We start from the raw sequence: 26,993 nt of genomic DNA on the forward strand, positions 1-26,993 counted from the left end.
TGCTGTCTAAGTTGGTCATAACTTTTCTTCCAAGGAGCAACCGTCTTTTAATTTCATGGCTGCAGTCACCATCTGCAGTGATATTGGAGCCCAAAAAAATCAAGTCTGTCACTGTTTCCATTGTTTCCCCATCTATTTGCCATGAAGTGATGGGACCAGATGCCATGATCTTAGTTTTCTGAACGTTGAGTTTTAAGCCAGCTTTTTCACTCTTGTCTTTGATCTTCATCAAGAGGCTCTTTAGTTCCTCTTTGCTTTCTGCCATAAGGGTGGTGTCATCTGCATATCTGAGGTCATTGATATTTCTCCAGCAATACTGATTCCAGCTTGTGCTTCATCCAGCCCGGCATTTCGCATGATGTATCCTGCATATAAATTAAACAAACAGGGTGACATTATACAGCCTTGACGTACTCCTTTTCCGATTTGGAACCAGTCTGTTGTCCCATGTCCAGTTCTAACTGTTGCTTCTTGACCTGCATACAGATTTCTCAGGAGGCAGGTCAGGTGGTCTGGTATTCCCATCTCTTTCAGAATTTTCCAGTTTGTTGTGATTCACACAAAGACTTTGGCGTAATCAAAAAAAACAAAAAACAAAAAAAGGCTTTGGCGTAATCAATAAAGCAGAAGTAAATGTTTTTCTGGAACTCTCTTCCTTTTCCGATGATCCAACGGATGTTGACAATTTGACCTCTGGTTCCTGTATAATTCGAAACATGTATAATTCGAGTTAAAAATACTCCAGTCACATTCTCCGCTGCTTCTTGCCTAAGGGGAAACTGTCCACATCCAGGAGAGGGCGCCCTAGGCGCCGGGTCGACAGACAGCGCTCTGGTTCTTTTAGAGAAGTCGGTCGCTTCCGGGAGCGGCGGCGTCGCCCTGCGCCTTCCTCTCTATCCGCCCGTCTCTGTGGTAGCCGGGTCCGGCCCCGCCCCGGCCCGGGGCCCCGCCCCTCCTCGGCAGGCCGCGCGCTCTACAGACTCTGCCCGGAGCCGACCCGGGGGTTGCCCGGCTCCCGCGTCGGTCAGATCCCTGTTCATGGCGATCCGGGGACCCGCGCCCCGGCCTGGCGGCAGGTTAGCAGGGCGGCTGGGGAGGACGGCCGGGCCTTGGGACGTCTTACTCGGGGCTGTTTGGGGAAAAGGTACAGCACCTTGCAACTTCATAACATGCTGTGATTTTTAAAAAACTTTTTATTCAACATTGTGTTTTTGAGATCATGCGTGCTATCGTAATCTAGTTTTCACTTCTGAGTGCTGGGTGGTGCTACCTAAGGTCATTAGACCGCAGTTGACTTATACATTCTCCTAGTGATGGACACTTAGTGCTTAGATTTTTCTTTAGATTGTTCACCCCAGGGTAGGATGCTCGGTCACGCTTAATTCTGCTGCATTTGTTCTCCGGAGGGTTCACACCCGGTTTCCCAACACCACTGCCTAAAGGTTCCTGTTCCCTGTCAACCACCGACCCCCACCCACCCAGTGTTTGGTATTGTTTGGGTTTTCTAATGTTTATCAACTTAATCAGTGTAAGGTGGTATTCCATTGTGTTAACTTTCCTCTTTTAAGTATTTGAATTTCCCCTTATTTATGTCCTTTTCCCACTTTTCTGTGGATTTCCTGTCTTTCTGACGCAGGAATTTCTTGTATGCTTAGATTTTATTACCTTTCCCTTCTCTGGAAAGTCTGCATCTATGGCACTATGTTGAACAAAAGTACTTAATTCTAAGTTAAAGTTGTGAGTTTTCCTGCTTTTTAGTTTTTGGTTTGGGGGTCTTATTTGAGAATGGATGTAGCGGGTTTCCTTGTCTGTGACCAAAAAGAGGATGTGGCTAAAATTTCTTTATTAATTTAGCCATAGGTTTTTGGTAAATAACCTTTCATAGCATTTGTCAACTTAAAGAAATTCCTTTTTAATCCCTGGGTCTGTTCCCAGCCTACTGTCTTCAGCATTTGTAAGACATTCTTTCTACATGGCCTCAGCCCCAACCCATAACAGGTGTAGAAAAGTTTAGTCACTGCTCTCTAAGGCTCCGTTGTCCTCTTAGGCTTCTCTCTGCTTCTCTTCTTCAGACCCAGGTTAGGTCTGCAATTTCTCCAGCGGTTCCTGCAGATACAGAAAGTTTTATTTCCCTCTTGGTCATCACAGAATGCCTTGATGTTCCTGACCCTTTTGTGTGTGGCCCTACTGGGTGAGTGAATGAGCCCAGGCTTATGGGGTGCTTTTCCTTCTGCGGGGTGTTGATGACACATGGATACAAGAAGAAGCCTTCCTCTGACTTTTCTCACCCCTCGTTACTGATTCCTGCCTCCTCCCCCTCCCACCAGAACAACTGGTGATCTACCGGGTTGGCTTGATCCCCAGTCAGTACTTTGGAGTCCTAGGAAACAAAGACTTAAATGGATTTAAGACCCTGACGTTCCTGTCTGTTGTGCTCATCGTCCTCAACTCCATGGTAAGGTCTCCCCACATCTCTCTTCCCCTCCAGCCTAGTATGATGTCTGGCCAGTGCCTGGTGGGTCTTAGTCATCAGGAAGCAGGAACCAAGCGGTGCGCCTGTGTTCCCTCCCTCTTCTGGGAACTGGGGTCAGAACTCTAGGCAGGGCATTGATCTTGCCTGTTGGCCCACATGAGACCAATTCCACAATTGTTTCAAGCTCTTGGGGCTCGGCCGCAGGGTTCTGGTTTAATCAGAACTCTTGCTGCAGCGAGCTCAGAGCCCCTGAAAACCGGGCCCAGCAGCCAGAGCCGCTGCTGTCCTCTGACGCGCCGAGGCTGTGACTGGGCCTGGCACTTGTCCCATCTCCCAGCCTTTGCACCTGCTGCTTCCTCACAGAATGGCCTCCTCCCCCAACCCCTCATTCACTTGTTTAATGCCTGCTGACTTTTCACGATTCCTCTGCTGTCACCTCCTTCAGATCATCCTCAACTTTTCTTTCATGTTTCCTCTACCCAACTCCACCCCTTTGAATTGCTAATCTTTTATTTTTTTATTTTTTGCTGTACCTTGAGGCATGTGAGATCTTAGTTCCCTGACCAGGGATCAAACCTGGGGCCCCCTGCGTTGGGAGCTTGGAGTCTTAGCCATTGGACCATCAGGGAAGTCCCGCTAATCCTTTTAAGTTTACCTCTGCTCTAACACTCCTTACACCCTTGGGACTGTCTGTTTTTTCACGAGACTGTGACCTCACCGTTACCTCCCTTACCTTAGCATACGGAGGCTCCATAAATGATCAGAGTCAGGACTCTGCTAGGACTCAAGCCTAATGCTCTCTGTCAGGCCACATCACCCGTTTTCTTGGGGAAGCCACTTCTCATCACACTTTTTCACTTCTGTTGGGTCTTCTGTCAGTAAGCACCTATGTATATAGAACCCTGTTCCAGGTTTGGGGGGACAGAAAAATAAGAACAAATGGAAGAGAAGATACTGTCCCCAATCTCCAGAAGCACGTTGGGGCTGGAGGGCCTTGCCTTTGGTGAAGGAATGAACACATGCGTGAAAGAGGAAGGGAGCAATCCCATGACTTGAGGCTTTAACTGGCAGCCCCCAGCGCTGAGTGGACACCCGTTAGGCTGGGACTGGTCGGCAGAGGCTTTCTGCCAGCCTGAGCTGGGAGCTGACGCTTGCAGGAAGAATGATGCGTCTCTCCCTTCCCCTCGTCTCCCCCACTGCTCAGCTCAAGAGCTTCGACCAGTTCACCTGCAACCTGCTGTATGTGAGCTGGAGGAAGGACCTCACCGAGCACCTCCACCGCCTCTACTTCCGGGGCCGCGTGTACTACACCCTCAACGTGCTGCGGGATGACGTCGATAACCCGTAGGCGCCCCCTGTCAGTCCTCACCACCCTCTACGGGGTTCATCCATCTGGGATGACTCAGCCCAGGAGAGGCCCTGCTGGGACCTCATGAGGTCATCTGCAGTTATCTGCAAATGTTGTTGCCCGGAGCCATGCCACTGCGGGGAGGGTGCTCTGCATGCCTGAGGACAGGGAGCTGAAAGAAGAGGCCAAGAGCAGCTCTCTTTTGTCCATTTCATATCCTGGGCCTCCAAACAAGGCACCCCCAAGACAGAGAGAAAAGTCCTTGCTAGAAAAAAGCAAGAAAACCGGCGCTCTGATTTTCAACAGTAAAAAATTGCTGCTGTCTAGGACTCAGTCTGGGATTCCAGTCCCCATTCTATCACCTCTTTTAGGTTCACTGAGTCCCAGGTTCCCTTACAGGTGAGGAAACTGAGGCCCAGAGAATGCAAGGGATTTGCCCAAGCTCACACCTTTCTGGGAGTTAGGAGTCATTGTGGCCTTGGTGTTGGGATGGGACGTGTGGAGTCTCTCTTCACACTCATTTCCTCCCCACTCACCACCCTTCCAAGCTCTTCATTGCCTGAGGTAACCTTTCCTCAGCTTATTCGGAGCTTTGCAGCAAAGGCTCTTGGGAGGTCCTGATGCTTCTTTTTTTTTTTTTTTTTTTTTAATTTATGTATTTATTTGACTCCATTTGGTCTTAGTTGAGGCATGCGAGCTTAGTCACCCTGTGGTATGTGGGATTTCAGTTCCCTGACTGGGGATCGAACCCATGTCCCCTTGCATTGGAAGGTGGATTCTCAACCACTGGACCACCAGAGAAGTCCTGCCCTGATGCTTCTTGACTTTCTCTTCTAGGCGTCTTCTCTGTGGCTGAACCCATACAGAGCTTCCACAGCCACATAGCTAAAATGGGGGGTGGGCTCTGGCTCGTGAGGGAGAGGTTGGGAGGAGTGAGATAAGCCAGAGAGCTTTCCTAATCATCCAGAAACTCTGGTCACCCACCCTCAAGTCCTTCTTTGGTTCTGCTTGGAGCCAGCTCAGGCCCCTTGGGTGCTGGACCTTTCAGCTGCCATTTTTTTTCTGAGGGGTGGACTGAAGTGCCATCAGAAGCCACTCTCCACAACCCTGTTTGAAGATCCTAAGGGTCTCATTGCCTTTAGGAGACCAGCCCTTGTCTGGGTCCCTCTTCCCATGGGGTCGTTGCAAGGCAGGTTCAAAATCAGAGGTAACCTGGAACTACCTTAGCTCTCACCCCAGAGCCAGCTTCCTGGGTCCAGTCACTGTGTGTCGTTGGCCCCAGGGACCAGCGCATCAGCCAGGACGTGGAGCGGTTCTGTCGGCAGCTCAGCAGCATGGCCAGCAAGCTGATCGTCTCCCCCTTCACCCTCGTCTACTACACCTACCAGTGCTTCCGGAGGTGAAGCCTCTCCTCTGGCTGGCGTGCCTCCCGTCCTTCCCTGCCCGCTGGTTCCCCCGAGTCCCTCACTCACATGCCAAAGGGGAGTCCACTCTCCCGGGTCAGGGTCCAGAGAGGTCTTCCCTCCCTCCCACCTGCACCCCAGGAAGTCTTCCCATCTTGTCTGTTCGGGCCCCGGCCCTCCCTTTGGCCCTGTAGTGAGTCTCTGTCAAGGTACCGGGTGCTCCCACGTAGGAGCAGAGGCCCCACGGGGCTCTGAGATGGGACAGGGGCTGCCCAGAATGGGGGCAGGAGTCAGGGCCGAGGCCTGCGGGCATATGTCCCTCTCCACACCCTCCCTCTCTCCGCATTTCAGCACCGGCTGGCTCGGGCCTGTGAGCATCTTCGGGTATTTCATCCTGGGGACCGTGGTGAACAGAGTGTTGATGGGTCCCATTGTGGCAAAGCTGGTGCAGCAGGAGAAGCTGGAGGGGGATTTCAGGTGGGTCTCCCTTGCTCGGGGGTTTTGGGTCAGGCATAACGTGTAAGGAATGGGATCTGGAAAAAGGCTGCCTGAGTTTAAATCCCAGTTATGCCAGTCACTAGCCATGTGCTCTCGGGGGAGGTCTTCAACCTCTCTAAACTTCCATCTTCCTATCTCTAAAATGGAGATGGTACTGTCCCCAGTGGAGAGAATCGTAAGGGGAATTAATGAGGTGATACATGAGCAGCAGTGAGAACGGTGACTGGTTGGCCCTTGGCACCATCATCCCTTGGCCTTCTCACGTGCTTCTGTTCCAGACGCCCTCATTCAAGTCAGCCCGTGGATCTGGGCCCTGCTCTGTGCTTCCTGGCCTCCTCCTTCAGACCCGGCCCTGGGAGGAGGAGGGGCAGTGGCAAGCATGCACCTGTCCTCTCTGGAGCGAGGCGAGGGGCTGCCCTGTCCGCAGGGCTCCTGCCACCCGACCCAGGCCTGGGATTTCCCACCCTATGACAGTCTGGGGAAGGGTTGGGCTGAGGCAGTCACAGTGTTGAAGGGGAGCCGTGTTCCTCTTTGCCTGGGGGTCCTGTTGATCCAGGACTCTGAAAGCAGAGGGCCCCGTCCTGCCCACCGTCAGCACACATTTACCTCTGGTCCGCCCAGGTTCAAGCACATGCAGATCCGGGTGAATGCTGAGCCTGCTGCTTTTTTCAGGTGAGTCTCATGGAGATAATTGCCCATCTACCTCATCAGAACTGATCGGGGAGATAGATGGCAGAGAGGGCCAGGTGAATCATACAACCCTCCCACCATCGCCAAGGCCAGGGGCCAGGCGTCCTCACACTTGGCCATGACCCTCTCCCCATGTCCCTCACTGTCCTTGTCTGCCTCATCCTTCTGTTCGTGAGTTTGCTTCTGAAACGAGTCGTTCCTCCTAGTGGTGTAACATGGGGCAGAATTTGCTCTAAGAGTGAAATGAGTGTCTGCTTCATCATCTTGCTGATGACTATAAGGCATTGCCTCTGCTTTTCTGTCTGTAAAAAAATGGCTTTCCACCAGTGCCCGAAGCCCGGTGACGTCCATAGCTAATCCTGCGTCTCTGTAGCATGGGAGGGAGTGGGGCCTCTCAGATCAGAGGACCCGCTTCCCACAGACTCTGTCCTGATAGCCGTGTTGTGAAATCCCATTCCTTCCCCTGCGGCCATGGCAGGTCCCTGAACTCTGCCTCCTGTAAGGACTCTGGACTCTGTTTGGATTGATAGTAAGGGCCCAGAGGTTTGTGTTTAAGGAATGGAAGTTTGTCCTTGGGTCACCTGGTTCTAATAGCCCCGGGACTTTGCTCTTCGGTCCATCTCTGCTACAGTTTGTAGCTGCCACCACCTGGGGGGCACCAAGAGTTCCAGGAATCTATGAAAGAGGTTGAGGGGCTTCCCAGATGATGCTAATGGTAAAGAGCCCACCTGTCAATGCAGGAGATGCAAGAGATATGGGTTCGATCCCTGGGTTGGGAAGACCCTGGAGGAGGGTATAGCAACCCACTCCAGTACTCTTGCCTGGAGAATCCCATGGACAGAGGAGCCTGGCAGGCTATAGTTCATAGAGCCGCAGAGTTGGACATGACTGAAGCGACTTAGCATGCACTCAGCATGCCTGAGAGAGGTTTGTTATGGGGAGCAGGTACAGCTGGGCCTGTGCTAAATTGTTTTTGGATGGATTCTGCAACCTCTGCTCATGAAGCTTTGGGCCCTGGGGCAAGCAGGTTGGTTCTTGGGGCTCTGAGTTTGTTCTCCTGCAGCCTCTCTGTCCTTGATGCTAAATCTGAAACTCCTCTGTCCTCCCCTAACCTTTCTGCCTGGAGAATTTCTGCTCATCCTTGAAGCTTGAAGTCACCGTTTCCTGGGCGCCTTCCCAGACTCCCTTAGTGATCAGGCCTGTTTGCTTCCATAGTCCTGCAGACACACGGCTTATGTAACACTTTCCGTATGTTCCAGGTGAAGAACGCATGCATTTGCCTGCCATCCTGCACTGGGAGCTCCTCCAGTACAGGGACCGGTTTATCAACCTCTGTCTGGCTGACTAGCACCAAGCCTGCCACCTAGAGACTGCTCGGTGTATTGTTTAATAACAGCAGTTTTTTTATCAGGAGCCACTCATATGCCTGGCACTTTAAATTCAGATATTTTCACGTTAGCCTATTACATAGATATTATAAGCTCCATCTCATAGATGAATAAACTGAGACTCAGAGGCTTAATAACCTGTCAGTGTTACCCAGCTGGTCACTGGCCAGAGCCAGAATTTGAACCAGGTCTGCCCACTCTATATAAGAGTTGCTATTCTTTCTGCCGGCAATACCAGGTTGAATGAATGCAGCAATGGCTGACTGCTAGTGGCCCAAAAGGGTCTGCAGGAAAGATCACTTGGGTGGGCCTGGTCCCGAAAGGGGAGTGTGAGGAACCTGGCAGAGGCTCTCTAGACCCTGTGGACATCCCAGCCTTTCTCATCAGGGCTGGGCACGTGGAGCACATGAGGACAGACCGCAGGCTGCAGCGACTCCTTCAGACCCAGAGGGAGCTGATGTCCAAGGAACTCTGGCTGTACAGTAGGTGCAGGGAGCCCGGGAGGCAGGAACCACGGGCCGAGGATAGTCCACGGCCACCCCCCACAAGCTCTTCCTCCCTCTCTGCACTGATCAGTTTGCCTTTGCTGTGAGTGTCCTCAGGAGAGTGAGGATTTGGGAAATCACTTGATGCTGCTTGGCCTCTTGTTCCCCTTGGAGCACACACACTCGATGCCCAGGCCTCTCACCCTGGGTCTCTTACATCTTCCACAGTCGGCATCAACATGTTTGACTATCTGGGCAGCATCCTGAGCTACGTCGTGATCGCGATCCCCATTTTCAGTGGCGTCTATGGAGATCTGAGCCCCGCGGAGCTCAGCAGCCTGGTCAGCAAGGTGAGCCTCCCTCCTGGGGACCCCGCCCCCGGTCACGCTTGCTCCCCTGCCCTTTGGCCTCAGAGTCAAGGCCTGGGCTCTCTGCCCTCTGTCCTGCCCAGAACGCCTTCGTGTGCATGTATCTCATCAGCTGCTTCAGCCAGCTCATCGACCTCTCCACCACACTCTCCGACGTGGCGGGCTACACACACAGGTGAGGCTGCCTCCAGCCCTGCCGGGTCCTGAGCAAAGTGTGTGCCGCTGGGAGAAGTAGCCAAGGGGAAAAAAAGGAGCAGAAAAAACTCACCAAATACTCATGGGCATGAGAGGAAAAAAGGAGGAAGGCCTTCACTGGGGCTTCAGGCTTTCACTTCTTGCCCAGGATCGGGGAGCTTCAGGAGACCCTGCTGGACATGACCCCGAAGTCACAGGATGGGGAGTTTCTGGATGAGAGCCAGTGGGACTTGGCCAGGTAAGCCCTGGGCCAGCAGTGCGGTGGTGGACCATGCGGGCCACGGAACCACCCCGGAGCCCAGCCCTTTCCCGGCTGAGCAGGAGAGTCCGGCGGAGCAAATGAAAGAAACCCCTGTTGTGTGCAGGCGCGTTGTAAATCTTCACCATCCATGTCACTCTAGCGGCATCTGTGTTCATTTACACCATCCCCCCACCCGATGGAAGCAAAGTGCACAAAGCCGCCTGGGCCTGAGTTAGCAAAACTCTGAATAGCATCCCTCCTCTTCCTTTCTTCCCTCTTCCTTCCACCGAGCCCTGCTGCACCCGCCCCTTTCCTTGGGGCCTGTCTGTTCTTTGTCCCCACTCAGGCCCAGAGGTGTCTTCATTCGTGTATCCTTGCAGGCTCTGGGATGTTTCTGACCTTTCTGTGTATCGAGGATTTGTCTCATATCCTCACTTTTCTTGAGCAGATTACCTAACTGCTCTCAGTATCTTCATATCCATAAGGAAGATGTTCATGGAACCTTCGACTTAGGGTTGTTGTGGGGATTGGATCTCCTAGTTCATAGGAGGTGGTTTGGACGGAGGCCGCAGAGTAAGCTTTGAAAAATGGAAACAGGCTGAATTTCAAGGACTACACTCAGCTCTCTTCTTCGGAGCTAACACCTTAACTGTTGCCTCTGTTAAGAATGAAAACTTCATGCATCTCTGAAACCCCGGGACTGGGTGGGCTACTGGGGCAGGGACTGTAGGAAACTGGAGTTGCTGTTCTGTGGGGAAGATGGGCATCCACGGAGAGCCAGAAGCTCCAGAACGGGTTAGTATTTCCATTCCCCTTCTGACCTTCAGTCACACTGTGATGCTGTGAAAACCTCTTGACATTAGAACTGGACAGATGCAGCTCTGTGCTCCTGAGTGGGTTACTTAGCCACCGGACTCAGTTTCCTCATCTGCCAAGAGGGGATAACCGCTGTGGTGCATGGCTGGTAAGACTGGTTAAGATCAGTCAAGGGCAGGACTTGGCCCTGCCTGCCATGGAGCAGGTGCCCAGACCACCTCTGTCCGTGTGCCAGGGCTACCGTAGGACACCCATAGCTACCATAGCTACCCACCGTAAACTGGGTAGCTTAAAGAGCCGATGTTTATTTCCTCATTGTTCTGGAGGCTGGAAGTCCACGGTCAAGGTGGCAGCAGCGTTGGTTTCTCCCCAGGCCTTGCTTCTTCACTTGCAGGCGGCTGCTTTCGCACGGCGTCCTTCCATGGCATTTTCTCTGCTTGCGCACCCCTAGTGTGTCTCTCCCTCTTCTTAGAACAGCAGTCATGCAGGATTAGGGCCCTACCCTCACGGCCTCTTTTGAATGTACTCACCCCTGATAGCTCAGTTGGTAAAGAATCCACCTGCAATGCAGGAGACCCTGGTTCGATTCCTGGGTCAGGAAGATCTGCTGGAGAAGGGATAGGCTACCCACTCCAGTACTCTGGCCTGGAGAAGTCAATGGACTGTATAGTCCATGGGGTCACAAAGAGTTGGACATGACTGAGCAACTTTCACTTTCACCCCTTTAAAGACCCTGTCTCCAAATGCAGTCACCTTCTGAGGTACAGGGGTTGGAACTTCAGCATATTTCTGAGGCCACAGTTGAGCCCACAGCAGCCACCCAGTCCAGAGGTGATTCTCCCCCAGGAGAAGGGGCTCCCCTACTCCCAGCAGCACTGACAGTGCTTTTCTTCCCCCCATCTCCTCCCTTCTCGGACCCCAGGGACCCGGGAGGGCCAGCAACAGAGCCAGCAGATACAGCTTTCCTCCTCGAGCGGGTCTGCATCTGCGCCCCCTCCTCTCACAAACCCTTAATCAAGGACCTGAGCCTGAAGATCTCTGAGGGGCAGAGCCTGCTCATCACAGGCAACACGGGCACCGGCAAGACCTCCTTGCTCCGGGTTCTGGGCGGCCTCTGGGCAAGCGCACGGGGTGAGGACCAGCCTGCCCTGTCTCTGAGCCAGCCTTGGCCTGGGGGGTTGGGGTGCATGTGTGTGTGTGGCGGGATATGTGTGTGCATCTGTCTGTAAGGATCAAGCCTCTTGGAGGAGAGTGAGGGGCAGTTACCTTTTGGAAGATGCCCAAACAAAGGTTTCTATGGGCTCTGCAGGCTCAGTGCAGATGGTGGCAGACTTTGGACCTCACGGGGTGCTGTTCCTGCCCCAAAAGCCTTTCTTCACTGACGGGACCCTTCGGGAGCAGGTCAGCCCGGGGCCCACTCCTCCCACCCCACCCCCTAACCTGGCCCCTGGTAGGCTGACAGGTCTCAGCCCTAGAGAGCTGGGGCAGGAGATGGGACATAAATGAACCATGCCCAGCAAGTGAGGGCAAGGACCCCGAGGTCCAAGCCCACCTGGTAGCACCAACCATAGGTGCCAGCCCAGCGGGGCCGGCCCTGCTGTCCCTGGCCAGGGACTGGAGGTCTGAGCCTGGGGCGAGGGAGAGGGTTGGCGTGGGCATATAAATCAGCAGTGGGAGCAGTTAGCCAGGTATGGGGAACAAGCAGGGTTCACTCTGTAGCAGTTTTTAAAACAATGATAACACTATGTCAGGTTGCTTTTTCTGGTTCCCATGCTCCAGCAGGTCTAAACGGTAGCTGATGGACCGCTCCTGTTTTATATTCACATCTGTGGGTCAGGCCATGTACTCAGGGCAGCTCCGGGAGGCAGGCTAACCTGTGCTGGCCATAAGCCAAATATCACATGTGTTTGTTGAGCACCAGCTTGGATTCTGGGGGCCCTCCCTGCTGTCTGCCAGCCCAGCCCCTCAGCCAGAGTGCTTCTTCCTCTCCTTGGGTCGAGAGGAGCCTGGTCTCTGGCGGTTCCTGTTTCCAAGCAAGGGTGGGCTGTGTGCCATCCCACCTCTCCTTGGCCCTTACCCAGGCTGCTGTGGTTTTGTTTTATCAGGTGATATATCCCCTGAAGGAGATCTACCCAGACTCAGGTGAGCTGGGCCCCCTCGGGACACATCCCCCATCCCACCGTCTCTTCTCTGCCTGTTGGGGGAGGCCCCCAGCCAGGCTGCTGGTTTGTGGTTGGGTCCCCTCCACCACCTCCTCTGACTGGTTACTGTTTTGGGGTCTGTACCCTGACCTCATCTTGTTCTGCCCCCTGCAGAGGAGAGACACTCACGGGAGGGAAGGGACGGATCACATCCTTCCCCGGCTCTTCCCTTGTTTATTAAGTGCTATCACCTGTCACTCAGAGCCCTGGCCCCCATTCTGGTGCCTCCACCTCTGCCCGCCTGCCCCCGCCACCCCCTGTCGTGATGCACCCCATCTATTCTGGCCACCCAGAGGCGCTGACTTCTGTGTCTTGCAGGTTCTACCGATGATGAGAGGATCATGAGGTTCTTGGAGCTGGCAGGCCTGGTAAGTGAAGGCAAGGATCCTGAGGTCCAAGCCCACCTCGTAGCACCGACCACACAGGTGCCGGCCGAGCAGGGCCAGACCTACTGTCCCTGGCCGGGGACTGGAGGTCTGAGCCTGGGGCGAGGGCAGGGAGGTTGGGGGTGGGCATATAAATCAGCAGTGGGAGCTGTTAGCCAGGTACGGGAAACAAGCAGCGATCACTCTGTTGCAATTTTGAAAACAATGATAACACCATGCCGGGTTGCTTTTGCTGGTTCCCACACTCCAGCAAGTCTAAAGAGTAGCTGATGGACTACCCCTCTCTGCCTGGGGCAGACTGCTCCCCCAGCCCCTGCTTGCTGTGCTGCTGGGGGTAGATGTATGTGGTGGGACTGAGGCGGTCCTCGGGATGGGAGGAGATAGGGATGAGCCCTTCCACAGACCCATCATTCCCTCCGGTGTCTTACAGTCCAGCTTGGTGGCAAGGACAGAAGGTCTGGACCAGCAGGTCGATTGGAACTGGTAAGGAGGAGGTTGGCGTGCTCCAGAGACAGCTCCCCCAAAGACAGTGGCTCCCAGGGGTCCTGGCAAGGGATGAACTGACTCCTGACCCCAAATTCCAGGGCATTGCTGGCCCATTAGGGTCCCAGGGGTCCTGGCAAGGGATGAACTGACTCCTGACCCCAAATCCCAGGGTGTTGCTGGCCCATTAGGGGCCTGGTTCATATCCTTGCATACAGAGTTTTGGCCTCATCTCATGTGGGCAGTGGGGCTCTGGTGGGAAGTGGGGGCCCTGGGACAGTCTGTCTGCAGTGAGAGCCTCTTCCTGCCCAGGCCATTCTGTGCGGAAGCCAAGCTATATGCTCCTTCCTCCAGCCAGCCTCTCCCCCTCCCTTTCCGCAGGTATGATGTTCTGTCCCCGGGAGAGATGCAGAGGCTCTCCTTTGCGCGGCTCTTCTACCTGCAGCCGAAGTACGCAGGTGAGGTTTGCTCTGTAGGTGCGCGTGCCATTCAGGTGCCGTGTGCGCTCACAGGTGTAGCAGCATGTTGTTCAAGTGCACCTGGAGAGTCATGGGTATGGGTAGGAGAGCACACCTGTGCCTGGCCAGGTGTCTCTGTCCCTGCTGAGGGGGACACCAGGACTCTGCCCATGAGGCAGCAGTGCTTGGCATCCTCAGGTATATATAAAACCGCTCAGTCGTGTCTGACTCTTTGTAACCCTTTGGACTGTAGCCCACCAGGCTCCTCTGTCCATGGGATTCTCCAGGCAAGAATGCTGGAGTGAGTTGCCATTTCCTCCTCCAGGGAACCTTTCCACTCAGAGATCAGACCCGAATCTCCTGCATCACAGGCAGATTCCTTACCACTGAGCCATCGGGGAAGCCTCCATATATTAAACTGCCGAGTCTTAAGCTTTCAGCCAGTGTTGCAGCTGGAGGCAGCCTTGAGAGGGCTTCTGATTTTGGTCCTCAGACTCTGCCATCTCCCCAGCTGTACCTGGCAGAGGGATGGCAGGTATGAACTTTACTAGGAACTGACATCCTCGAGGGAACTAGGATTCCACGGATTGAGTGGTCCAAGGCAGTGGCTGGTATTCATCCATAGGAAGCTGAAGGATTTTGTCCTGCTGCTGGCAGTGGCTTCCCAAATGAAGCCTCACCCTCTGTTCCTTTGGCCCCTGGTCTCCCCAAGGCAGGGATCCTGGAAGGCAGAGCAGTTTTCAGCCTCTCATCAGGTCCCAGCCAGAGGTGGGGGTGGGTTGGAGGAGCAGCAGAGGTAGACGGATCGCAGGCCCCTACGTCTTCCTGCTGGGTTCTGTCCCCAGTGCTTGATGAAGCCACCAGTGCCCTGACCGAGGAGGTGGAGAGCGAGCTGTACCGCATCGGCCAGCAGCTGGGCATGACGTTCATCAGCGTGGGCCATCGGCGCAGCCTCGAGAAGGTACCCGTGCCCGCAGGATGGCCCGAGGACCAGGAGGAACCCCAAGGCTGGGCCTGGCGGGCGGCCAGTGGAATGGGTAGGGGGGATGGCAGAGTGGGCAGGGGGTCGATCACAGCCAGGGCAGCCTGATCACCGGGTGGTGGTGGGGGTCTCTTGTAGTTTCATTCCTTGGTTCTGAGACTCTGTGGAGACGGAAGGTGGGAGCTGACCAGAATCAAAGTGGAATGAAGCCAAGGCTGGGCACCAGAAGGAGAGCCAGGCTCGGGAGGTCGGGTCCCCAGGAGAGACCAGGAGGGCTGGCGGGCGAGGAAGGAGCCCCAGGTTTGCCTCGCAGTGTGGGGAACGCTGGCGGCAGTGGGCTCAGCCCACGTGTGAGCCTCCACACCCCTCATCCTGCCAGCATGCCTCCTGCTACCTCAGACACCGCTTTGTACACTTGAAATGCTGATCACTTACGTATAACCTCAGATCGTGTTTTCTAAAGAAAACGTGGAAGTGTGGGATCTGTAAGAGATGAAGGGTCGAAATGGAAGAGTGTATTGGACTTGGGAGTCAAGTGATCCAGAAGTCTTTCAGATCACATCAATTTTTCCATAGGAGATTTTAAACTTTAATCAGCTACATAAATTTTATAACTTTTTTTAAAGAAAAGATAAACTTTTTTTTCAACTTGCGGCTTTCCTGTTTTCTCTTTCTTCATCATAAGATGATCTTTATTTTTTTATTTGTGGCCACACAGTACATATGTGGGATGTGGGATCCATGTGGGATCCTGTGGGATCCTGTATCCTGTGGGATACAGGATACAGGATCTTAGTTCTCCATCCAGGGATCAAATCCATATCGCCTGTAGTGGATGTGCCGTGTCTTAACCACTGGACCACCGAGAGTTTCCTGAGATGATCTTTATAGTTGATTCTCCAGACGTCTTTGAGACCCTGGAGGGCCAGAGCAGGACTCTCCACTGTGCTGAGCCTCCTGCCGCTGGTCCTTCACTGGCATCTCCCCAGCTGCCAGTTGTCCTCAGCCACTAACCTCGAGGGCCCTTCTGCTGCTCTTATCTTAACCCAGATGAAAATAAATTTCTAATATTTTTAAGTTAACTTATTTCCTTAAATACATTTTTAAAGGAAAGTTTACACTTGATAGAAATAGAAAGTAACTAAAAATTAATAGAAATAGTGTTGTGAAATGACAGCCCAATACTGTGCCTACACATGAGACTTGCTGTCTGTACACAGGTTAAGGGATGTTAGCGTGGAGTCATACACACTAGCCCCCAACTGAGACTTCCCCTTAATAGATGTGGGGAGATGGAATGGGAACCACAAGGCTACAAGGGATGATTTCCTCTGTATAAGACAGGGTTAGTTCATGCCTGTTGATACCAAACTGGAAATGATCCCAGACGTGGGGTGGAGTTCCAGACGTGGGGAGATGCTGCCCCGGGTAACAAGTCACCCCCCCACGCACCCCCCATGGCTTAGCTGGCACAGAGGCCTGGAACCTGTTCTCAGCTCCGCCCCTTGAGGGCACTAAAGCGGTGTGTCCAGGTGCTGAGGGGCTGAGAGAACTCTGGGGTGGGCACCTGCAGTGCCCAGGCCCCAGTGAAGCCTCCGTAGAAACTTACAGGATGTCGGTGCTGAGAAGGCCCATGGCAGCCCTTCTCTCGGGGCTGAAAGGGACCGTCACGGTCAGCGTCTGCTTCAGGAACCTTCCCAGACCTGCCTCTCCCAACCATATCCTGCTGAGCGCTCTGCTGGCCTCTGTTCAGTTGCTGCTAGCCTTGGGGGACGTCTGTCCTCAGACCCCTCCAGCTGAGGAGAGCTCGCCCCTAGGCCCAAGGGGAAGCCTGTCTCCCTCAGGAGCACCCTGACTCCCAGCCCTTGGGCATGTTTTGAATTGTGGGGTTTGGGTGTGGGAGGACTCCGTCTCTGGTTTAGTTTCTGGACCTTCCTCAATATAGCAGAAACTCCCCTCGGCCTTTCTGTGACAGCCTTGCCTCACTGATTTACTTTGTCCTCATAAGCTCCAACTCCTAAGCCTTTTTCACAAGTGCTGCTGCTAGCAGATTATTATAGAGACCAAGTTTGTTCCTCTGCCTCGAACATGTTTCCAGTGCTATTTCTGTTCTTAATACTCAAGAACCCAGTGTTCTCCCTTGCAGAAACTCTGCCAAGAGAAAGCTGTTCTTAGGGGTAAACTGTACGCTTTTCCATCACCCATCTCAGAGTAGGTGGCTACTGAGAACTGTAGATGAATTGATACAAACCTGCATGAGGAAAAGTCAGGTATTGTGTCCTTATGAAGAGGACCAAAGTGTTTATTTTAAATGTTTTAAAATAAGCCAGACAGATGATTTCCCAAACTTGGGTCTCATTCTGCTGCCCAGGGGTCCACACAGACCCACATGGATAATCCATAGAAATGTTATCCTTATATACATCATTCTTCTGAAGAATGCTGGAGCCATGGGACAGGGCAGAAAAGCAATCTTTTGTCATCTCCATCAAGTATCTGCTTACCTACCACATCAACTTGTGTACCACCCCAGTCATTTTGGGATGAAGGATGACAGACTAATCTCTGTTCTGCCACAGCCCACAGGGAACGGTGGTCTGTGTTCTGGGGACAATCTCCCAGGAAGCCAAAGAAGAGCAATGCCGGGTGCCCTCTGTAAAAACTGCCTTTCGAGAAACATTGTCTTGTTCCTGACATCCTGTCTAGGTGTCAGAATGTTGGGTGGGCCTGGGCTAATGCCTAGGTCAGGAAGGAACCCCTGGAGGTACAAGGAGTTGTCAGGAGAATCCGTGCCTGGAGAATAAGCTAGCTGAAAGGGAGCCCAGGACTGGGGCTGTCGAGACTGCCCTCCCACGGAGGCAGGGAAGTGTGGACAGGGGACAGGTGCTGGGGAACACTGTCCTTAAACGGGGCAGGGTGAGGCTGGGTAACTGGCCAGTGAATTTGCCCATCTGTAGGTAGTTAAGGGTTTTGAGGGTCAGGTACCTCTGGGGGCAATTTCCATGGGAAAGTCTGAAGACAGGGCAGAGACTTTTACCTGGTGACAGCTCAGAGCAGGCCCCAGGCCCAGAACTGCCAGACCGCAAGGGATTAGAGGAGGAAACAGACAAGACTCAGTCCTGAACCAGCGAAGGGATTCGTGCAGAGCTTGCGTGCTTAAGGGAAGCCCAGCTCCCGCCACAGTTTCTTAAGAACCCTGTGAGGAAGATGCTTCCTTTTCTTTCCTTTTTACTCTTGATGAGGGGTCAGTGCTCCAGAGCCTGAAATGACTTAAGAATCTCCAGTTCAAAGCAGAACTCCTGAGTCCCTGCCCTGCCCCCACCAGCTGCATTCATCTTGCCCATCTCAGGGGGTGGTGCTTCCACTGTCCACCCCAAGCTCAGGCTAGAGACCTGAGACCCTCCAGACCTTCCGCATTTCCAATCCATCGCTATGTCCCGTGGGTTCTGCTTCCAGAATACATCTGACGTCTACTCCTGCCCTTAGCATCTCCACTGGGACAACTGTGGCTGCCCCGTCCCTGGTCTCCCTGACACTTTTCCCAACCCCCTACATCCTCCACAAAGCAGCCAGAGGGACCTTAAAAATGCAGACTAGCTGCTCATTACACTAAAGTCCAAAATACTGAGCCTGCAAGGCTGCATTCTCATCCCTGTCCTTGGGAACCCGTTGACCTCTGCGTCAGGGATGGGCCAGGCTGGGCCAAGTTGCTCCTGCTGAGAGCTTTGTTCCCCATGCATTTCTGGAAGCACACAAACTCTCAAGAGTGACTCAAGGAGAAGCAAAATCTGAATAGATCTGTAACAAGTGACTGAATCAGTAATCAGAAACCTCCTAGCTAATAATCTGAAGACCAGTGGCTTCACTAGTAAATTCCACTCAACAGTTAAACAGTGTTTCATATCAGCCCTCAAAATATTCCAGAAAATAGAAGCAGGACACTTCCTAACTCATTCTATCAGGTCAGTATCCCCCTTCACCAAAACCACATAAAGGTGTTACAAGAAAACTGCAAACAAATACCTCTATGAATATAGATGTAAAGATTCGCAACAAAATACTAGTGGACAGAATCCAGCCGTATATTGAAAGCAGTATACATCATGATCAAGAGAGATTTAGCCCAGGCATGGCAGGGTAGTTCATATGAAAATCAGTCAATGTAATACACCAGTAGAATGAAGGGGGAAAACTATATGATCATCTCAATTGGCAATTGGTGCAGAAAAAGCATTTGATAAAATCCAACCTTCTTTTATAATAAAAGCACTTGATAAACAGACTAGAAGGAAAGGAAATTTCCGAAACATGATAAAAGACATATATAAAAACCCTACATCATACTCAGCTGGTGAAAGACTGAAAGCTTTCCCATTAAGATCAGGAACAAGACAAGAATGACTGCTTTTACCACTCTTATTCATCATTGAGGTTCTGGCCGGAGCAGTTAGTCAAGAAAAATAAAAGGCATCAAAGTTGGAAAGCAAGAAATAAAGCTATTTGCAGATGACATGATGGTATATTTAGAAAATCCTAAGGAAAAAAGACTACACAAAATATATCAAAGTCAACAAGGTTGCAGGATACATATGCAAAAAATCAGTTGTATTTCTGTATACTGGCAATGGACAAAGTGAGAAGGAATTAAGAAAACAATTTTATTTACAATAATATCAGAAAGAATAAAATTCACCAAGGAGATGCAAGATTTGTACTCTGAAAACACTGCTGAGGGACTCCTTGGTGGTACCGTGGTTAATACTCTGCACTTCCACTGCAGGGGGCACAGGTTTGATCCCTGGTCAGAGAACTAAGATGCCACATGCTGTGAGAAGAAAAACAATTACTGAAAGAAAATCATGGAATGAATTACCCGAATGAACAATTTGGCCAACTCACTGCAATAGACCACCTAAGCCTGGGAAGAAATACTGGGAAGTTTCTTTGAGAAATTGGGGTATTCTAAAATGAACCTGTGTGTGATGGACAGGGAGGCCTGGCGTGCTGCGATTCATGGGGTCGCAGAGTCAGACATGACTGAGCGACTGAACTGAACTGAACTGACTAGGGAATTTAGAAAGCTACATGCATGGCCAGGACAGGATGCATGTTCGAAACAGACCTGAGAAGACCCTAAGCTTTCACCTCTGGCCGGTCACTGGGCTTGGTGGAAACAGGAAGTAAAGGTTAAGGCAGAATTATAAGCTGCTCGCTAAGTGTTACAGGAGTGGACAGCAAAGAGTCAGCCTATAAAGACTGGAAGAGATGGGTTGTTTGTTTTTAGCTTCTGGGAAAAGTTGTGAAAATACTAGTCAAATAGAGACTTCAAATGAACACACATGACAAGGATGACAGTCTTCACAAAAATAGTTGGGGAAAGTTATTAAACAGATGACTGCAGTCTTCAATAATCAAAAACAGTAAACTCTGGGAAAGGGAGAGAAGCTGATTTCCAGGGTTACCATATTATAATATTCAAATGCTCAGTTTTCAACAAAGAAAAATATACAAAGAAACAGGATTTTGACCACTCAAAGCAGGGGAAAATGGGCAGAAACCATCTCTGAGGAAGCCCAAACATTGGACTTTTTAGATAAAGGCTTTAAAGCAACTGTAATATGCTCAAATTGCTACAGGAAAGCCTAGAGCCAGTTCTAGCCTTGGCTCTAGTGCTAGAGCTGGCAGCTCGCACTGACTCTCCATCTGTAACTGGTACTGGAACTGGAGCTACGGCTGAATGTCACCCTGCAGCTGGTTTGCGAGCTGGGCCAGGGACTGGCGGTGCCTCTGCACTGGCTCTGTCCTGTTGCTGGCCCTAGCTCTGGCTTTGGTGTTAGGGCGGTGGCTGGAGCTGGTCCTAGCTCTGGACTTGCCAAGGGCTCTGTTGTTGGCTCTAGCTCTGGAGCTTGTGCTGGAGCTAGTGCTGGTACATGCCACGTATCATTCCTCCTCCGCTGCTGACTTGACATTTCTGGATAAAGAGGACAGAAATGGAGAGGAGGGTGCTAGTGGTTGGAGGGGATTGACAAGAGCCAAGTGAAACAAGTGCACGAAGATACCCCAATGTCAGGATTGGGGGAAGCCTAATGGGGAGCCAGGTGGGGCACGGACCACTTGCAGTGGGGAAGAATGCACAGAAGCCAAAGGCTTGAGAGGTGATCATGTTATTCACGTTTTACAGCCCTTTACACTTTACACCTGATACGAAGAGCTGACTCATTGGAAAAGACCCTGATGCTGGTAATGATTGAGGGCAGGAAGAGAAGGGAGCGACAGAGGATGAGATGATTGTATGGCATCATCAACTCAATGGACTTGAGTTTGAGCAAGCTCTGGGAGATAGTGAAGCACAGGGAAGCCTGGCGTGCTATAGTCAATGGGGTTGCAAAGAGACATGACTGAGTGACCGAACAACACTTTAAGAGAGAACCTTATCATATTAACTTACAGAATACCCAGGCAGATAATATACCATGGGTTAGCAAATGCAAGAACAGAAGATAAAATTTCAAGGAGAAATTGGCACATCCACAACCAGAGTGCAAGGTTTTTAACAGAAAAAAAAGGAGTAATATAAAATATTTGGAGACTTCTCTGGTGGTCCAGTGGCTAAGACTCTGCACTCCTCATTCCAGGGGCCCAGGTTAGATCCCTGGTCAGGGAATTAGATCCCACAGGCCACAACTAAGACCTACACAGCCAAATTTTAAAACATATATGTTTGAACAGCCCAACTAATAGTTACATAGAACACTGCACTCCAAAATGAGAGGAAATATATGTTTTACAATACATAGAATATTTACAAAAATTAGTCACATATTAGCCTAAACCAAGTATCAATATATACCAAAAGATCAAGAGAATGAAAGTAATGATCTGATCACAATACAATAAAATTAGAAGTCAATAATTTCTTATCCCACAAAAATCCCATATACCTGGAACTTTTTAAACACTTAAAATGTTCAGGAGGGAAAAAATGAGATTTAGTAAATATGCAAAACTGAAAAGAAAAACTCTACATGTAAGTCTTTTGGAATGTCACAGACTAAAATTAAGAAATGTATGACAAAGTATCTTAGGTATTAAGTATAGTTAAGTGTATTAAGTATAGTTTAAGTATTTAGTAAAGAAGAAAGAGTAAAATGAATGAGATACATAACATTGTAAGTAAACTATACTTCAGTTTTAAAAAATGAATGAGATGTGTTCAACTCAAGAAGTTAGCAGAAGGTGGGAAATTTTTTTTGATGTTAACAGCTAAAACAATAAACCTAACTCAAAAAGAAATAGAGTTTAATGCAAACCATCTCGTCGTCTCTTTGGCTTTTCACAGCATCCCTGGTCAGTACTGTCAATGGCTGCAGTTGTGTAGATGAATGTATACCAATGCTTGAGGAAGTTAGGAAAGGAGCAGAGTGTGGGGATTTCCCCAGTGGTCCAGCAGTTAGGACTCCAAACTTCCCTTTCAGGGGCCTGGATTCCATCCCTGGCCAGGGAACTAGATCCTGCCTGCTGCAACTAAGATCCAGAGCAGCCAAATTAAAAAAAAAAAAAAAGTAGAAGAGCTTCTGCCCCTAGAACCAGGCCTTCCAGATGCACTTTGATGTTCTTCCCATTTTCAGGTTGCACTCTTATCAGGAATTGTCATGCCTGGGTGATGGGGCCTTATAGTCAGACAGGGATGATCCGAAGATGAAGGAGGGCCATCGACCTGGTCCTGAGTCCGTTCCCACCTTTCACACTGTCCACCACCCTCTTCCTGGGCTCTTGCTCTTCCTGAATGGAAACCATAGGTGGACGGACTCCTGAACAAGTCACTGTGGAAGACAAAGATGTGGAGGAGGAGAGAGGGGCACTCTTGTTAAAGGACACATTTGTCCCAGAAGACTCACCTGCATCTATTATTTTATCCATTTAGCTCAGCACTTGTCTTATTTTCTCATTCATAAAGGTATCCACTTACTTAGTTATTGTGTTGTCATCTCAACTGCAAAGCTTTGTTGGCTGAGCCTGGATTCAGCTTGTTTCTTCTTCTGGGCAGATAAAAACTGCTCCGGTCCACCCTCGCTGGGGCTGTGTGGAGGAAATAGAACTTTTTCTCTTTTTCCCTCTCATCTCTCATTGTCCGCCTGCAATGTGGGAGACCTAGGTTTGATCCCTGGGTTGGGAAGATCCCCTGGAGAAGGGAAAGGCTACCCACTGCAGTATTCTGGCCTAGAGAATTCCATTTGCCATGGAATATAAACCATGAGTCAGATGCCAAGAGTCGGACACAACTGAGCAACTTTCACTTTCAATTTTAGGGCACATAGGACAGTTTGTGCCATTCTCCAGTTCCATGGAAGGCCAGCTCATCCTCCCAATCCCACCCTGAGATGGACATGTTGGGAATGGAGCCGGGGAGATAAATCAGAGGGGACCTTGGCTCAGAGAGGAGGAATCAGGGAGGGGAGGAGGCCATCTACCTCGGAGAAGAGCCAATACTGGGGGCGGGGGGGGGGGGGGCGGGTAACTGGTCTGAGTGAGAAATTCCTGGAGCAGAGCATGCTGTGCCTGCTTGGCTGTGACTAAGCAGAGACTTCACTACATTCTCAGTCAAGGGCAGCCAGGCAAGGGGGGCGGGGCGGGGAGACCCAAGGGAGAAATAGGTGGCAAGGAAACATCAGGAGATGGAAGCTATTGAGGCCAGGGCTCTTAACCCAGTCTCCCCAGAGGGTGATCTTGGGGAGCCTGGAACTGTGACACCCAGTGAGCAGAGCCCTGGGGTCAGAGACAGAGAAAGGAGCAGCCCTCACACTTGTTCTAACCCTCAGGAGCCTTCTGTTTTTTCCCTCTAGAAAACAAACTAGTTTTTTTTTTTTATGCTAATGATTTACACAGCATTTTTAGATGGACAGAAAAACAGTGAAGACATACAGAGAGTTCTCATAAAGCCCTCTCCCAGTTTTCCTAGGATGCTGAGCGTCTTACATTAGTGTGGTATCTTTGCTCCAATTGATGAACCAGCCACACCAGAGGGGAGAAGGCATTGCAGCTTCAGCGGGAGCAGGGGAAGACCCCAAGACTCCCAGGGAGCTGGGGGTGCAGGAAGCTGGATGGACTGGGTCTTGGAGATCCCCCAATCAAGGCCCCTTTCTTGCAGGATGCAGGACTGGGCCTCTGGAGCACCGCCCCCCCATGGCCCCCCTTGCCAGCCAGACTCCTCATCTATCCCTGCCAGCCCTGCTTCTCGGCTCCAGGTCTCGCTCATAAATCAGCCCATCCTGCCCAGTCATCACTCTGGCTCTTGGCGCAGGCAGCCGTCTATCTGCAGCCTGTCGGGCCTGTGGAGCCTGGAGTAAGATCTCTCTTCCAGGCTCCACAGTCTTCTCTGAGAGAAGGCCCCCCCGGGGTGCAGTCAGCACCTAACACTGCTGCACTCTAGGTCCTGCCCCCTAGGGTCCTGGCTCTTCAGGCCTGTTCTTTCCCATCCTCTGTTTTCCCTTTGTGGCATCGTGGCTTCTCCCCACCTTGATTGCCCGGAGCCCTATTTGCATGTCCTTCTGCGGAGAGCTGTGTGCCTCTTCCCAGGGTAAATTCCCTGGGGGTGGTCATCCAGGAGGGTTTCTGGCAGCTCCCAAGCCTCTGAGGGTCCCACTTGTCCCTGAGATCTAACTGAGGGTGGGGCAGCTGCCAAGCCCTCTCCCTTGCCCCCGCCAGCTCCTGGAGCCTGACGTGGTTCAACCACCCTTCTCTCCCGCTCATCTGACACCTCTGCCGTTGTCCTCGCTTCTAACTTGAAACAGTATGAGGCCGAAGGAGCCAAAGTTTTTATTTCGATTTAGAGCACGGGAGGACCCCTCATGAACAAGAACACTTTGACTGATCCCAGCCCTGTGGATGTGATCTTTCACCGTTCCTCATCTCCAGCCTCTGATGCCTTAGGATATTCGCAATTTTGTTTCTTAGTGTTAGTCGCTCAGTCGTGTCCGACTCTTGCGACCCCACGGACAGTAGCCCACCATAGTCCTCTGTCCTTCTCTAGGCAAGAATATTCTAATAGTCTTTCCTTTCTCCAGGGGATCTTCCCAACCCACGGATCAAACCCTTGTCGCCTACATTGTAGGTGGATTCTTTACCATCTGAGTCACCTTGCTGCTGCTGCTGCTAAGTCACTTAAGTCGTGTCCGACTCTTAGCGACCCCATGGACCGCAGCCCACCAGGCTCCCCTGTCCCTGGGATTCTCCAGGCAAGAACACTGGAGTGGGTTGCCATTTCCTTCTCCAATGCAGGAAAGTGAAAAGTGAAAGTGAAGTCGCTCAGTCATGTCCGAATCTTAGCAACCCCATGGACCGCAGCCTACCAGGCTCCTCCGTCCATGGGATTTTCCAGGCAAGAGTACTGGAGTGGGGTGCCATTGCCTTCTCTGTGAGCCACCTTAGGCTCACTCAATTTTTGAATCTCACTTCCCTTCAAATAGGACTGCTGGAACCATCACCTTATCCCCAGTGCCTTGCCCCACTGCTTGGTACGCAGTTGATGCTCACTAAATGTCTTAATATGATTAAATAAATAGGTGAGTTAGAGGAAGAACATTCATTCTTTCATTCAACAATGGGTTAGGTGATACTTTGATGGGTTTGGAGATAAAAGATGAATAAGGGATGCCCAGTGGCTAAGACTCCACACTCCCAACACAGGGAGCCCCGGTTGGATCCCTGGTCATAGAATTATATCCCGTGTGCCACAATTGAGACCCAGCACAGCCAAATAAATAAATATTTGAAAACAAACAATGAGTAAGATACCCTTGTTGTAGGGGAAGATACACTTATGAATAAGAAATTAGAGCACGAGCGAGAAATCTCTGCCAGAGACTTGCCACCCAGGCTCAGAACAGACGTCAGAAGCTTCATCCTTTGGCCACATAGGAGGCTGGTCACCTTGAGAGAGTCGAAGAGCCAGATACTTATTTTGCAGTCAGTGACACCGATTTTCAGATTATTTATTTTAAATTCCTGTGAAAATCAACCTATTATTGTATAAAAGGGCTTCCCTCATAGCTCAGTTGGTAAAGAATCCTCCTGTAATGAGGGAGACCTGGGTTCGATCCTTGGGTTGGGAGGATCCCCTGGAGAAGGGAAAGGCTATACCCACTCCAGTATTCTGGCCTAGAGAATTCCATGGACTATACAGTCCATGGGGTCACAAAGAGTCAGACATGACTGAGCGACTTTCACTTTTTCACTATTGTATGAAAAGTGTGTGTAAAAAAATTATGTGTAAAAAATTATCTTCTTAATTCTGGTGCTTTGGGGCTTGTAATGGCTTAAATTTTTCACAATAAAAAATTTTTTGAAGCTTTAAAAAAAATGACAGCACAGTGCATAGAATGCCATAATGGAGTACTGACTGTCTCAAGTGCTATGTGAGAGAACAGGTGGTAGACTCTGCCTGGAGGGTCTGGAAAGATGAGAGGAAATGCATCTGGAGGAATGTGGGGGGGTGGGCATCTCAAGGGCAGGCTTACAAGAGGGGAGCCCTGGGTGGGCAGCATTTGAAGCCAGGCTCTTGGTCATTCCCTTCAGCACATGGAAATCAGAGATCTCCTACGTGTGCCCCCCAGGCTCCGGATCCAGGGTGGAGGGGTTATACCTGGGCCCAGTCTGGGGTGCAGGGACCGCCCAGCCCCTGTCATTCTGATTTGATGACGGGGTGCCAGGGAAACCTCTTCCAAGGGGGCAATTGCACATCTGAGCCAATCTGAAACAATCCTATAAGATTTCTTGAGCCAAAAGCTCAACTCTAAGCCAAGTCTGCTCCCTCTGGTCTTTCATCCTGTAATTCCACCCAACACATCATCCGGACAGTGGGGCACAGGTGTCCGCAAGCCATCTCAGGGCTCTCCCTCTCGCTGTTTCCCTTGCTTACTCTGCTTCTCCTTTCCAGGGATTTAGCCTACGTTTATCTGATTTTCAGTTGCAGACGCCTCTGCCTTTTCCATTCATTGTTGTTTTAGTGTTTGAGTTGGAGGTGAGATATTCGAGTGCATGTGTGTACACAAAAGGAAGGGTCTCAGTGCTCTTGGGGGCCAAGGTGGGCTGTGGGCCTCACCTGAGATGTGAAGGAACTAGGGTTGTCTTTAAGTAAGGACCAGAGGGAAAGGTCAATGTAATCTGTTGTGTGAGGAACAGGGAGGAGTCATAGGTAATAACTTAGGGGCTCACTGACTGGGATATTCCAGTTATGCCTGCAATGGAGGCGGGTCCCATATTGCAGTGACAAATGGTGATGTCGGCTTAGAGGAGAAAGGCAGGCCACCATGCCTCTACAGTAGTAGTAATTTAAAAATAGGAATCTAGTCATTTTGACCTAAACTTGACTTCACGGATTTATTGGGTAGGCCAAAATGTTTGGTCAGGTTTTGAAAGACCATTTTGGCCAACCCAATACTTTTTATACCACCCATACACACACACAGACACTATGCTCATCCACAGAGGACTCCTGAATCCCTCCCCTGCTGTTTTTACATCAATTTTATTCTTACTTGTATCTTTACAGAAAATGGCACAGAAATCACAGGTTTTGA

At 51.0% G+C, this 26,993-nt stretch overlaps 1 protein-coding gene across 10 annotated transcripts; it reads left to right on the top strand.

The window, feature by feature from the left end:
- Nucleotides 1-919: 919 nt before the first annotated feature.
- Nucleotides 920-24,541, top strand: ABCD4 (ATP binding cassette subfamily D member 4). 10 transcript variants are annotated; one of them, XM_061156643.1, is made up of 20 exons: nt 921-1,076; nt 2,073-2,191; nt 2,328-2,455; nt 3,678-3,817; nt 5,104-5,220; nt 5,576-5,701; nt 6,344-6,394; nt 8,188-8,282; nt 8,514-8,635; nt 8,737-8,828; nt 8,997-9,086; nt 10,828-11,036; nt 11,215-11,306; nt 12,011-12,047; nt 12,425-12,474; nt 12,923-12,975; nt 13,357-13,433; nt 14,279-14,394; nt 23,564-23,660; nt 24,480-24,541. In XM_061156643.1, exons 1-20 carry the CDS (start codon nt 1,039-1,041, stop codon nt 24,524-24,526), a joined length of 1,896 nt encoding a protein of 631 aa, XP_061012626.1. In that variant the 5' UTR covers nt 921-1,038; the 3' UTR covers nt 24,527-24,541. The 10 variants fall into 10 exon arrangements, with proteins under 10 accessions (XP_061012624.1, XP_061012626.1, XP_061012627.1 ...); XM_061156644.1 differs by lacking the exon at nt 24,480-24,541 and adding an exon at nt 24,121-24,149; XM_061156641.1 differs by lacking the exon at nt 24,480-24,541 and having other exon boundaries at nt 920-1,076; nt 23,564-23,860.
- Nucleotides 24,542-26,993: the final 2,452 nt, after the last annotated feature.

This window comes from Dama dama, chromosome 12, assembly GCF_033118175.1.
Source record: "Dama dama isolate Ldn47 chromosome 12, ASM3311817v1, whole genome shotgun sequence".
NCBI lineage: Eukaryota > Metazoa > Chordata > Mammalia > Artiodactyla > Cervidae > Dama > Dama dama.

Excerpts from the sequence above, each read along its gene's own strand:
- ABCD4 (XM_061156641.1), top strand. The coding sequence starts at position 1,039 with ATGGCGATCCGGGGACCCGCGCCCCGGCCTGGCGGCAG. Across the intron at positions 6,395-8,187 it reads GAGCCTGCTGCTTTTTTCAG|GGCTGGGCACGTGGAGCACA; the intron begins GTGAGTCTCATG and ends CTTTCTCATCAG. Across the intron at positions 14,395-23,563 it reads ATCGGCGCAGCCTCGAGAAG|GATGCAGGACTGGGCCTCTG; the intron begins GTACCCGTGCCC and ends CCTTTCTTGCAG.